The sequence below is a fragment of the Anastrepha ludens genome, chromosome 4 (assembly GCF_028408465.1).
Source record: "Anastrepha ludens isolate Willacy chromosome 4, idAnaLude1.1, whole genome shotgun sequence".
NCBI classification, from domain to species: Eukaryota; Metazoa; Arthropoda; class Insecta; order Diptera; family Tephritidae; genus Anastrepha; species Anastrepha ludens.
This window is the reverse complement of record NC_071500.1, coordinates 128,872,283-128,885,625: the sequence shown is the minus strand read 5'-3', so window position 1 is coordinate 128,885,625 and position 13,343 is coordinate 128,872,283. Positions and strand designations below refer to the sequence as shown.

The following is a 13,343-nucleotide window of genomic DNA, read 5'->3' as shown; positions in this document are numbered from 1 at the left end:
ACACTTGGTAGAATATCTCTTTATATCTTCACAAACGGCAACCGCATCCTCACGAAAATGAAACAATATTGCTGGCAGAGACCGATATTCTTGGTGGCCATTCAACAGCTGCAAATTTAGGAAGATTCCACTAATCTCAGCGGTGGCGTCGAAGACCATACGCAACCTACCCTGTTGTTGGGATTAGCAACTACAAAGTGTGGCAAATACCACGAAGTAGGCGTACACTTGGCATAGTCTGCGGCGGCAGCTTTCCTGCATACTTCTTTACGATGTAGGAGTCCATTATGCGCTTATACTCAGTAGCGAACCCTACATCTCTATTCATCTCCCGCTCCACACTGGCCAATCGTCCTGTCCTGTCCTGTCCTGTCACGCGGCAAATAATAGAATAGTAAATCCAAGATCATTCTGGCACAGACATCAGCTTCCCTCTACAAGGGGGGGTGAAGCTTTCACACCAAAACTTTTTATTTCGAGGAACTCAGCTATCATATTGTGCAGTGACTGATCGGTTCAGTAGTTCGTTTTTACATACCGACTGATAAGTAATAAGACTACAACCGCTGGCTTGTACGCTGCATGCCTTCCAAATCACTGTAAGTTTAAACTCTGCTCGCGCCCTTGTATACCTAAATCTCGAATAAGAGCGTTGTCAACCATAGTGATGGATGATCCTTCGTCTAGAAAGGCGCAGGTAGTACGCACAGCGCTTAGCCGATATACGACTATCAGTTTTTATGTGTAGCTATTTATTTTCAGTGCATCAGCCCAGATCGGTGCGCCATATAAAAGAACCGATCGGACTACCATACTATATAGTATTTTTTGCTGTGGCTAGGTCCGCCATTGTTTGGCATTATTCGTGACAGACAGGACTGCACACTCGATGACTTCCTCACACCGTATTCCATGTGCGTTTTGAAGTTTAAGCGACTGTCAACCATTACTCCTAGGTATTTAATAGCGTGTTTTGAAGTAATAATTACAGTCCCCAGATTTGCATTTATAGTTTCTACTATCTTTCGCTGCTTATTAGGACTACATCGGTATTATGCTCAGCTAATTCCAGCTTCATAGACCTGTGGAGTGGAGCGAATGCTTCGACCAGTCAACCATTCGGTGCCCAGTCGTTGAAATCGGCCGTTATTATTAAAGGCAATTTCCATCTAGCTTCCAGTACAATGTTCTGAGGAAACTGTTGTCAGACGGGGTCTTGCGTAGAAACTGACGAAGTTGATTCAATTTATTTTGGATTGCACGACCAGCACTATGATCCTCTTGGAAAGCGAAGACGGCCGTGAAGTTTCTGCTCTCGGAGGCCCATGTGCTGTGGTTTTCACACTTGTACGGCTCACTTATAACGGCAATATCTGCTCTAATTTCTTTTACTCTTTGTGATAATAGGTTTAGGGCAGCCTCGCAGTGGTTAAGGTTTATCCGAACAATTCTCATTTACTTTTATTTGTTAGAATTCTCCTGAATGCGGGCACCTATAGCTCCCGGTAATATGGTTGATATTCTCTCTTCTGTCGGTTTCGCACAGCACACATTTCGGACTATTTTGACAATCTTTAACGAAGTGATCGTCAACACCACATTTCCTGCACTGCTTCGATTTATCGAATGCACTAGCGCAGTTGCGCGACATGTGGCCTAAGGTGGCACCCACGATAATTTTGAAATCAGTAGATTTTTGGCACATTTCGTCAGTTCTATTAAGAGATCACTTTTTTTACTTTTATTAATAGCTTGTTTGGCCTTTTTTGAGTTTTCTTACTTTTTGGCTTCGATTGGACTGGGCGAGAAGAAGCTGATACATGAACTTTTCCAACCGATTGCGTTTTTTCCACTGTTTTTTTAATTTTACTTCTCGGTGAATCCTCAGTGCCTGACTTTTTGCGTCTATTCTCTGTTGTAATTCATGGCATGGGAGACGTTAGTGGGCTACTCTCATCGTAGGGTGTCACGCTTGAGTTACACCGACACATTTCTGAGGCAGCCCGGTGGCAGAGGGATTTTATGTTGAATATAACGTCCCTCATAGGTTGATGGATGGTACGGCGCTTTCCTTCGTTTCCGTTTAGCATGTTCACGAGAGTTCTTACTTGTTCCCAAGCTTGCTAACCGAGTTTTTCGTCTCCAGATCTTACTGCACCGCTGATCTGTTAGCGGGTGAACCAACACCCGTATAGCTCTGTGACTCCCCGTCTAGGTAAGTCCAATCCGTGGGAGATCTTGCCGGTGAATGAGCCAACCGTATGCTTTTCCTGAAGGGATCTATGTCCTCCGAGGCAAGCATATTTGGTTTTTCTCGATTTTTTAGTTCATTTTACCATTTCCTATACGTTGTATCAGTTTTTACAATGGACATGACTTCGTTACATTAAAAGGGAAAGGAATCCCGGCTCATCCTAAAGACGACTGGTAACTACAAAGCTGCTGCTACAACAGAACTCGCCAGAAGATACTAGCTGCCAGATCAGAAAACACGGTAGTTATTCTCTTCTTCTTAATTGGCGCAATAACCGCTTACCCGATTTTAGCCAAGTTCAAAAAAAGCGCGCCAGTAATTTCTTTCTTGTGCTAAACGGCGCCAGTTGGAAACACCAAGTGAAACCAAGTCCTTCTCCACCTGATCTTTTTAACACAGATAAGGTCTTCCTCTTCCTCTACTACCATCAGCTGGTACCGCATCAAATACTTTCAGAGCCGGAGCATTTGTATCCATTCGGACGACATGACCTAGCCAACGTACCCGCTGGATTATTACTTGCTGCGGTATGTCTATGTCCTCGTAAGGCTCATCGTTCCATCGCCTGCGATACTCGCCGTCGCCAACGTGCAAAGGTCCAAAAATCTTGCGCAGAATCTTTCTCTCAAACACTCCAAGTGACGCTTCATCGGATGTTGTCATCGGCCACGCTTCTGCGCCATACGTTAAGACGGGCATGATGAGAGCCTTGTAGAGTCAATTGCCTACTTAGTCCAAAGTAGCACTTGTTGGCAAGAGATATTCTACGTTGGATTTCAAGGCTGACATTGTTATCGGTGTTAATGCCGGTTAATAAATAAACGAAATCTTTTACAACATCGACATCATAACTGTCAACAGTGACGTGGGTGCCGATACGCGAGTACGCCGACTATTTGTTTGATGACAGGAGGTGCTTCGCTTTGTCCGCGTTCACCGCTAGACCCATTCGCTTTGCCTCTTTATCCACTTTAGAAAAGCAGAACAACAGCGAGGTTGTTATGGCTTATGATGTGAATAAAAAATTGTGCCTGAGCGATTAGGTCCTGTGGCTCGCACGATCCTCTCTAAGATCAGGTTAAAGAAGTCACATGACGGCGAGGTCACATGCGGGGATAGCAAACTCAGTCATCACGGCATACAGATAACTCCTTTTCGTACTGTCGAATGCAGCTTTGAAGTCGACGAAAAGATGATGTGTGTCGATTCTCCTTTCATGGCACTTTTCCAACACTTGGTCTTGCACTTTCCAGGGGTAAAGCCACACTGATAATGTCCAATCAGGTGGTTGATGGTGGGCTTCAGTTTTTCACACAATACACTCGTTAGAACCTTATACGCGAGGAGACTAACTCCGCGGTTATTGACTCAGATTGCAGTATCACCCTTTTATGGATTGGGCAGAACACACTTAAATTCCAATCGGCAGACCTGCTTTCATTCGACTCCTCGCCGCCATGTTTGAATAGCTCAGCCGGTAGTCTGTTATGTCCCGCAGTTTTTTTGTTCTTTAGCCGCGTTATCACTATTCCCACATCGTCATGAGCGGGTAGCGGAACGACAGTTCCGTCATCAACGATTGGGTTATCGAGGTGTTCACATTCTCTATGACAAACGCAGCCGTCACAGTTTACCAACTTCGAAAAGTGTTCCCCCATATTTAAAGTATGCTCTTGATGTCAATCACCACTTTTTGTTCTTACACAAAAACGCCCCGGGCTTGAAACTTTCTGTAAGCCGCCGAACTTTCTGGTAGAACTTTCGGGCATAGACCTTTTGGGCGTTGTTCCTATTGATAGTTTCTATAGTTACTAAGCACATGTGTATAAGCAGAGGTGCATGCGAATGGGGTATTCAGTAGGAAATTGAACTTGTAAGCGAGTAAGCGAAAGTATTAAGGTAATGCAGTCTTAAACTGAACATGTACCTTTAGAAGTAAAGTATTGGAAATAAGGTAAAGCAAGTGTGTTGCGATTAATTTATGTGTTTTATTCGACAAAGCAGTGGTAGAACTCAAAAAATTATTGTAAAAGATTTATTTGAATTTTAGCGTGAAGAATTTCGTACCAATTGGTGTCAGAAGTGGGATTGCCGAATAAAGTCCGAAGAAGGAACAGCGTGGCTTGTTAACTACTGGAAAAAAGGAAGAGTTATAACCACGGCTGCGGGAGGCAATGGAGACAGAGGGCGTCGATGTAAACGAATATGTCTTCCAGCTAGAAGCTGAGGCGCCGTCCACCACAGTAGGCCCTCCAGGACCATCACTAGTTGTAGACATAGAGTATTATCATAATTCGGAAATATATATAATGTCGTCGCAAATGGCATCGAAAATGTCATCACAAATGTAATTGCTGTCGGTAGATAAATTGGCAACTGGAGAGAAACCATTGTGATCATCGTAAAGGGGAGACTGATGAGGACGAAGTCTATCTGGTAAATTAACTGCGGTCACTGCTGAAGGTCAAACAGACATTATTAAGGCAATGTTGGAAAAGGCATTATTACTGACAATTAAGATGGCGATGCGGATGTTGGAGTGTATGAGGACCATATCGTGGAAGCGGAAAGCAGACGTCGCGAAAGCTAACAAAGTGGAAGGCACAACCGACGAGATGAAATCAAAAAAATCTAAAGACAGCAGCGAAATAACAACTGAGTTGAAAACGGACACAAATTAGTTTGAAGCCGCCAAATCTGAATTAAATCCGAAAACTCGACAAACTTGAAAGCGAAAAATCTTTTACTTTACAAAAGGATGATGGAGCAAAATCAAAGTATTCGGAAGCCGTCGTTGAAACTAACGGCGATCGCAGCTGTAACAGCAATTTTTTACACCAAACACAATCGAGAAAAAATGTACAGGCAGCATTTGTGTAGAGGATACTGAAACAGCTTATGAGCCAGAGAATGATTATGGTGCAGAGAGCAGCAGCACCACTGAGTTAGTCAAGGACGATAGTCCCACCGCTGATGCAGAAAAAAAAAATGCGCCACATGCCAAACTCATTCGTTCGAATTAGCTTCTATGGCAACAGAAGATGGAGACCCAGTGTACGCTTTCTGGGTCTACCACTAGATGAGTTAGATGAAGACGACAGGTGCCTAGAAAGCTGTAACTACAACAAAACTCGCCAGAAATATGAGCTGTCAGATCTAGAAATTACGATAGTTATTAAGTATTGTACATCTATATAAGAAGGGGTGCATGCACATAGGGTATTCAGTTGGAAATTGAACTTTTAAACGAATAACGAAAAGTAATACAGTGATAAAGTCTTAAGCTGAACGTGCTAGTGGGAAATCGCCTTTAATAATGGCAGGGAGAGATTCTTCTTGAAGCATTAGCCCCACTCTACATGCGTCTTCTAAATAGCGGGTCAAGTTTCACCTACCATAAGATGGGAATGGGGTCATAAATATTACCTGGCAAATTATTCCTCTTGCTCAAAAGGTCAAATGCAGGGTGAGTCAGGGTTACACGCACAGTGACCATCAATACAGAAAAGAGGCTTAAAATTGCACCCAAGCTGACAAGTCCGAAGTGGAACGACAGGAAGCTTGATAGCGAAGCCCTAAAATATATGATTGAGCATCTTCAACCCCTGCTGGCTCTCTCGAAAATAGGACGAAACTCCAAGTAGAAAGACTAAGAGAAGCTTGTGATGCCTCCATGCCCAGGTGAGTAATGTGCCAACATATATATCAATGTTACTGGTGGAACGAAAATATCAAATCTTTAAGATATTCACGCCTCCGCGCTAGACGCAAGATGAAGCTGATATCAACCTCTGGGGCACCGTGTACCGGGTGGTAATATACGAAGCCAAAAGCGTACACTCACCTCAAATTACTTGCCCAGTACGGCTGCGCAAAATTGTTACTACTCTCTTTGTTCAAAGATCTGAAAACATTTTGGCATCCTGCACACAACACGAAGCAGGTGACTCCCCCCACTTAGTTATATTATTATGATAATTGGAACCTAATGTACGAAGGGGTTCTACGATCGAATATGCCCTCTAGAACTAAAGCCATTGGATTCGCGGATGACATCGCGATGGTAATGGTAGCAAAACATATCCATGAAATTGGTGAATCGCCGGCGAGTCAGCGAGCAGGGTCCAGACTTAGCTAAGGTCTATGAAGCTGGAATTAGTTGAGCGTAAGACCGATGGAATCTTAATAAGCAGCAGAAAGATAGTATAAACTATAAATGTTAATGTTGGGGCTGTAACTATTAGTTCAAAATACGCTTTTAAATACCTAGGAATGAAGGTTGACAGCCGTTTAAACTTCACAACACACCTGGATTATGCTGTGAAGAAGGCATCGAGTATGCAGTCCTGTCTATCGCCAATAACGCCAAACAATGCCGGACCAAGGCACAGCAAAAAATGCTATATAGCAGGGTAGTCAGATCGGTTATTTTATATGGCGCACCGATCTGGCTGATGCACTGAACAGAAAAAACTACACAAAAACCTGATAGCCGTTTATCGACTAAACGCTTTGCGGATTATAGTACTTCCATACAATTTCGGACGATGCTTCCTTCGTTATATCCGGTCTAGTCCCCGTAGACATTTTGGCGAAAGAAATGCAGAGAATGTATTTAAGACTATCGGAGCCCGACGGTAGAGTAATAATACGTTCACGTAAAAGTATATGATCTACTTTTCCGCGCTTAACTCAAAATCCGTAATAAAAAAGGCGCGATTTCCCATACAAAACTTCTCTCCCAAAATCTGAGATTATTAAATAATCCTAAATAATAACGATACTTTTTGATATACAGCCGTCTGTTTTCTGTGTTATAGATAATTATTATTACGAATATAAGGAGAAACATCAAAATAAAAACACCAAAGATCCAAGCAGCTAGTGTGCTTTTTTTTCTTTTTTTTTCTAAGTTAGTGTAATATTTTTTATTATTCTAATAAATAATAATAATAATAAAAACTAAATGAAATGGATGCTCTTATTACTTATTATAAAAAGTAATATAGAATATCCTTGCGCATTGCTGCCAAAATTTTTGGCAACCTCAGTAAACGTCGCATACGGATTTCGCACGACTGTTTATTATATCTATAGGTATAGGTATATAAAAATTCAGCCGTTTTTCGCGTTGTGATGAACTTTACAGAGAATGGCCTAACCCATTTTAACCAAACCTTGCCACTTTGAAGAGACGCATGTGGAGAAGGTTTATGTTTTGAAATTTTAAGAATCGGATACCAGGGTCTCGAGAAATAGGCCCAAATGTGGACCCGGGTAACCCTAGGATGTGTTTGTAGAATATGGGTAGCAAATGAAAGCTGTTGATAAGTGCTTTAATACGGGGTAGTTTTCATACCTATTGATGACTAGGGTCTCGAAATATATGCCAAAACGTGGACCCGCCGTGTCTTTGCACCGAATTAAACCAAACTTACACACATTGTTAAGTAAGTATTGAAAATGGGTTTCGTAAAGTTTGGTTGTAATTCGGAACACCGGCAACGCGTACAGCGTTCTTTTGAACCAGCCATAATGTCGTTTACTTTTTTAACGCTTGGGACGGAACTGAACTGTCAAATTGACAGTGTGAATTACAATGTGTCAATATTTCTTTCTGATTTGGACGCCATAAGGAGAAGACGTAAGTGCAAAGTGTAAACATTTTTTGTGAATTTTTTTGGAGTGGATTTTGGAACAGTGAATAGCTTCTTACGAAATTTGAGAATTTAATGTGAAATCCGAATGTTCAAATGAAATTATGTTTTGTGGATTTATTTTTTCGGTTCATATGCGATAAGCTACGATACACCATGAGTAAAAAAAATTGTAAAAAAAAATGAAGAAACAACAGAAATTGTTAAAGGATGCAAAAGAAGAGCACGAAAAATGCGTAACTTTGATGAAAAAATTAATAGTCTTATCATGCAAATTGTCAACAATTTTCAGAAGAAAAGAGATGATTTAAGAAAATCACAACAAAATAAAATAATCCTGATCATACGGACTTGGGCTTTTAAACACATATGCATCGAAAATATAATCCACAAAATTGAAAAAAAAAAACATGTTTTAAAATCTCAGAATACCATAATTACCATCATGTTTATTACAGTACAAATGCCAAGACAACCACGTAATCATGTTGGTCATTCGACAAATAATAACAGGCGCATGAGAAATGCCCGGAATAACGCGACATCAGAAAATCGTCAAGAAGAAAATGAAGTAGTCAAACGATTGATGAATAATGTTATCCAAGCAATTATTTTAATTGGCAAATTCAAGAATGAAGACGTTCTAATACCAAGAATTCCAATGATTCCACCTGAATTGCCATTTGAATTGAAGCGCTTGCAACTGCCCATTCGTTTAACATTTGCAATAACTATCAATAAATCACAAGGGCAAACTTTAGAAATATGCGGGATGAATTTAGAAGAACCAGTATCATGGTCAAAACCATATCTTTTCTGTTCTAAACCATATCATTTCTATTTTAGTGTCCAAAGCGAAGCGGGCCGGGTTTGCTAGTATATATATATAATTGGCGCGTACACCCTTTTTGGGTGTTTGGCCGAGTTCCTCCTCCTATTTGTGGTGTGCGTCTTGATGTTGTTCCACAAATGGAGGGACCTACAGTTTCAAGCCGACTCCGAAAGGCAGATATTTTTGTGAGGAGCTTTTTCATGGCAGCCATGTTTATTAGTAGCAGCCAATTAATTGTGCAATTAAATTATCTATTCCTAGATATTTTCTTCATATCGTTAATAATAATTAAAGAAACCAAAGCCACCGAAATAGTATACCAAAATAATTTCTATGAAGAAGAACCTCTCAAAGCATTATTGACAGCAGATTGTCAATTTTGCAGGTAATCTGCCATATGTGGACGGGTAGATTAATTTGGTGGATTGGTATGTGATTAATGCGTATGTGAACGTATTATAAACGACATTTACTGAGGTTCCAAAAAATTTTGGCAGCAATGCGCATGGGATATTCTGTATTACATTTTATAATAAGAAAAAAACAGGACAAAGCGATTATGAACACACGTTTTTTCTGTAAATTTAATCTAGAATTAATAAAGTTTAATAAGATATATGTTTACAGATCTGTTTTCTTTGGCGGCATCCATTTCATTCAGTTTTTTATTTGATGTTTAGCCTTAAAATACGTTTACATATGCATTAATTGTCTATAAATCCATCAAAGTAATCTACCCGTTCACATATGGAAGATTAACTGCCAAATCTACAATCAGCTGTCAATAGTGCTTTGAGAGGTTTTTCATAAAAATTATTTTGGTGCAATACTTCGGTGTTTTGGTTTCTTTAATTATTATTAATGACATGAAGAAAATGGAAGGAAAAGGAATAGTTAATTTAATTGCGCAATAAACAGTAGGAAGAAATCCGTATGCGACTTTTACTGAGGTTGCAAAAAATTACGGCAGCAATGCGCATGGGAAATTCTATATTACATTTTATAATAAGTAAAAAGGGGACAAAACGTTTATGGGCACACGCCGTTTTATGTAAACTGAATCCATAATTAATAATATTTAACAAAAATTGGATTAGGATTATGTTAACAGACTCGTTTTCTTAGCCGGCATCCATTTCATTTAGTTGTTATTTTGATATGTCTCCTAGCATTCGTAATAATAATTATCGATAACACGGAAAACAGAATATTTGGGAGAGAAATTTGGAATGGGAAATCGCGCTTTTTCATCACGGAGTAAAGCGCGAAAAAGTAGATTATATACTTATATGTGAACGTATTATTAAATAATTTTATCGGAATTAGTTAAATTTTCATTAGAATTTATCGATTCCGAAAGTAGTTATTTCCATACTGAAGTATCGAGTATGGCTTATATTTACTTTCATAAGCACATTTCTATATACATAGATATAAATCTATGAGTTAAAATTGGTCTGCTGCATACGAAAGTCTATTTGTTTAAAGAGTTCGCAAAGGTTGTGATGATCGCACCTAACTAATAATTTATCAACATTATGAGCAAGGAAGTGCATTATGAAGGATGGTTGATAAAGTCACCACCTTCGAAACGAATCTGGAGATCGGTATGTGAAATTAAAAAAGTAAACATATATTGTACTTCGGGCTGGGCTTAGTACGTTATTTAATGAATTCTATTCTACTTCGCTACTAATATTGTTTAAGTTATTGTCGCAATTATTCTACTAAATACTTATAAAATCTATTTTCAAAGTAATGTGTACTAATTTTTCTATAAAATTACGTAGGGATTTTTAGGAAGATAGGATTAACTTATTTTAAAATATCTTTAATAGTTTTCATTCCAGAAAAGGGCAGTTAACACCAATATTTTTAAGAGGAAAAAATCCGAGTGAAGGTCCGTGAGGGGGCTGGAGGAAGTCTTCGAAGTTCTAAAAATGAAAACCCCACCCTCAGGAAAATTATAGTTATTTTATAGTTACATATACATAGACTAAACCCTATATATAAAACTTTGATTTCAAATTTTGTAAAATTGACCAACAATTCTCCTATTTGATTATTTCTACGAGTAGAAGGGCTGCGAGACATTTGATGACATTTAGTAGAATAAAAAAAAATAGGCAGTTGCGCTGGAGAGGGGGGAAAATACGCCGGCTGAGCAGGCCAACTTGTAAAATAATTAAAAAGTAAAACTACTTTATACCGATTGAATTTTTTTTTACATAATTTTGGACACATATGAAAATATAATAATGATGGTCAACTGCGTTTATAGCGGAAGACCGTTAGTCGAAGCATTGAAAATTCCGCGGCAAAAGTTTCCTTTACTACCACGATATATTTGAATGGGGGGCGGAGAGGGAGGGGGCGTGGCATCACCCACCACGCCCATTCGAAAGAGCAAGGTTACACCATTATAACTGAAAGTCCCAACCTCGTAGTGTCCCTATAGAACCCCCAGGAGATGTTTAAAAATTAGGTTTTTTCCGACCGCATTTGCAGTTTGTACTGAAATACAGTTGAAGAGAAGTGTATACAGCAGTCGTCAACCCAGCAAGCATTTAACTTAGGCTTTATATTTCATAGCACTTATGAAAACGTTGTTTTATCGTAAAAGTTATGAGTGCCGATGGCGAAAATTTAGGTCAAAAATTGTGCGATTTTGCATTATTTCACTATTAATAAAAATTTTTTTTTTGTAAAAATATTTGTTTTTGTAATATATATGTATATTTGAAATCAAAAAAGCGCCGCAGGCGAAAATTTGGACTAAAAATCGCGCGATTTTTATTCCAAATTTTCAGTATTTGTAAAAATATTTGTTTCTGTAATATATATGTATATTTGAAATCAAAAAAGCGCCCCTATAAATAATAAAAAAAATAATAAAAGAATTGTGCCCTTTTGGTTGCCTGGGTATTTTCATTTCGCTCTGTTCTTCTCTCTCTCATCGTTCGTTTGACAGTTCGCTCCTCAAATTTATTCTGCACGGTATTACAAACTGTTAGAAGAACATTTGTAATAATAGAATTTTAATAGAATTTGGACTATTATTTAGTAAAACTAGCTTTAAATCGAATCTTAATGTAATAAAGGGCTGTGCTTTCCTTTTCTACCACGATATATTTGCTTATAATGTCTAAGTGCGTGGACCGAATTTAAAAATTATAACACGCAAATGTAGTCACTGTATCAGCCTTTTGATTTATATTACTTTTTATAAATTAAAATTAAGAATTAATAGCAATATTTAACGTTAAAAATGCATCTATTTTTCATAAGCTTGAAAAAATGCCCTTTTACAGACGCTTATTTCACTTAAAAACAAACACAGAAAAGTAACAATGCGAGTATTCACTTATAAACATTCTTTATTAGGCTGAGCTTTCCATTGCTACCACGATATATTTCCTTATGATGTCTAAGTACGTGGACCGAATTTAAAAATTATAACACACAAATGTAGTCACTATACTCGTATCAGCCTTTTGATTTATAGTAAAAAAAAAAATAAAAAAAAAATAAATAATTGGCGCGTACACTTCTGTTAGGTGTTTGGCCGAGCTCCTCCTCCTATTTGTGGTGTGCGTGTTGATGTTGTTCCACAAATGGAGGGACCTACAGTTTCAAGCCGACTCCGAACGGCAGATATTTTTATGAGGAGCTTTTTTTCATGGCAGAAATACACTCGGAGGTTTGCCATTGCCCGCCGAGGGGCGACCGCTATTAGAAAAATGTTTTTATTAATTTTGCTTTCACCGAGATTCGAACCAACGATCTCTCTGTGAATTCCGAATGGTGATCACGCACCAACCCACTCGGCTACGGCGGCCGCTTTTCATAAATTGCAATTGATAATTAATAGCAATATTTAACGTTAAAAATGCTTAATTTTTCATAAGCTTGAAAAAATGCCCTATTACAGACGCTTATTTCACTTAAATGCAAACACAGAAAAGTAACAATACGAGTATTCACTTATAAACATTCTTTATTAAATGAAGATTCAAATTAAAGCTATTTCTACTAAATAATACTCCAAATTCTTTTAAAATTCTATTATTACAAATGTTCTCCTAAACCTTTGTAATGCCGTGCAGAATAAATGTGAGGAGCGAACTGTCAAACGAACGATGAGAGAGAGAAGGACAGAGCGAAATAAAAATACCCAGTCAACCAAAAGGGCACAATTCTTTTATTATTATTTTTATTATTTATAGGGGCGCTTTTTTTATTTCGAATATACATACATATCACAAAAAAAAATTTTTTACAAATACTGAAAATTTGAAATAAAAATCGCGCGATTTGTGGTCCAAATTTTCGCCTGCGGCGCTTTTTTGATTTCAAATATACATACATATTACAAAAAAAAAATATTTTTATAAATACTGAAACTTTGAAATAAAAATCGCGCCATTTTTGGTCCAAATTTTCGCCTGCGGCGCTTTTTTGCTTTAAAATATACATACATGTTACAAAACCAAATATTTTTACAAACACTGAAAATTTGGAATAAAAATCGCGCGATCTTTAGTCCAAATATTCGACTGCGGCGCTTTTTTGATTTAAAATATACATTCATTGATTGAAA

At 38.3% G+C, this 13,343-nt stretch overlaps 1 protein-coding gene across 2 annotated transcripts in view; it reads left to right on the top strand.

Moving 5' to 3' along the window:
- The first annotated feature begins 10,110 nt into the window (after positions 1 to 10,110).
- The window catches only part of LOC128861171 (protein daughter of sevenless), a 74,773-nt gene continuing 71,540 nt past the window's right edge, over positions 10,111 to 13,343 (top strand). The window contains exon 1 of one of the 2 annotated variants that reach the window (XM_054099097.1): positions 10,111 to 10,350. In XM_054099097.1, the coding sequence (XP_053955072.1) occupies positions 10,282 to 10,350 (69 nt within the window). In that variant the 5' untranslated portion in view covers positions 10,111 to 10,281. The remainder of the gene's footprint in view (positions 10,351 to 13,343) is intronic. The other variant, XM_054099098.1, reaches the window with a different exon arrangement.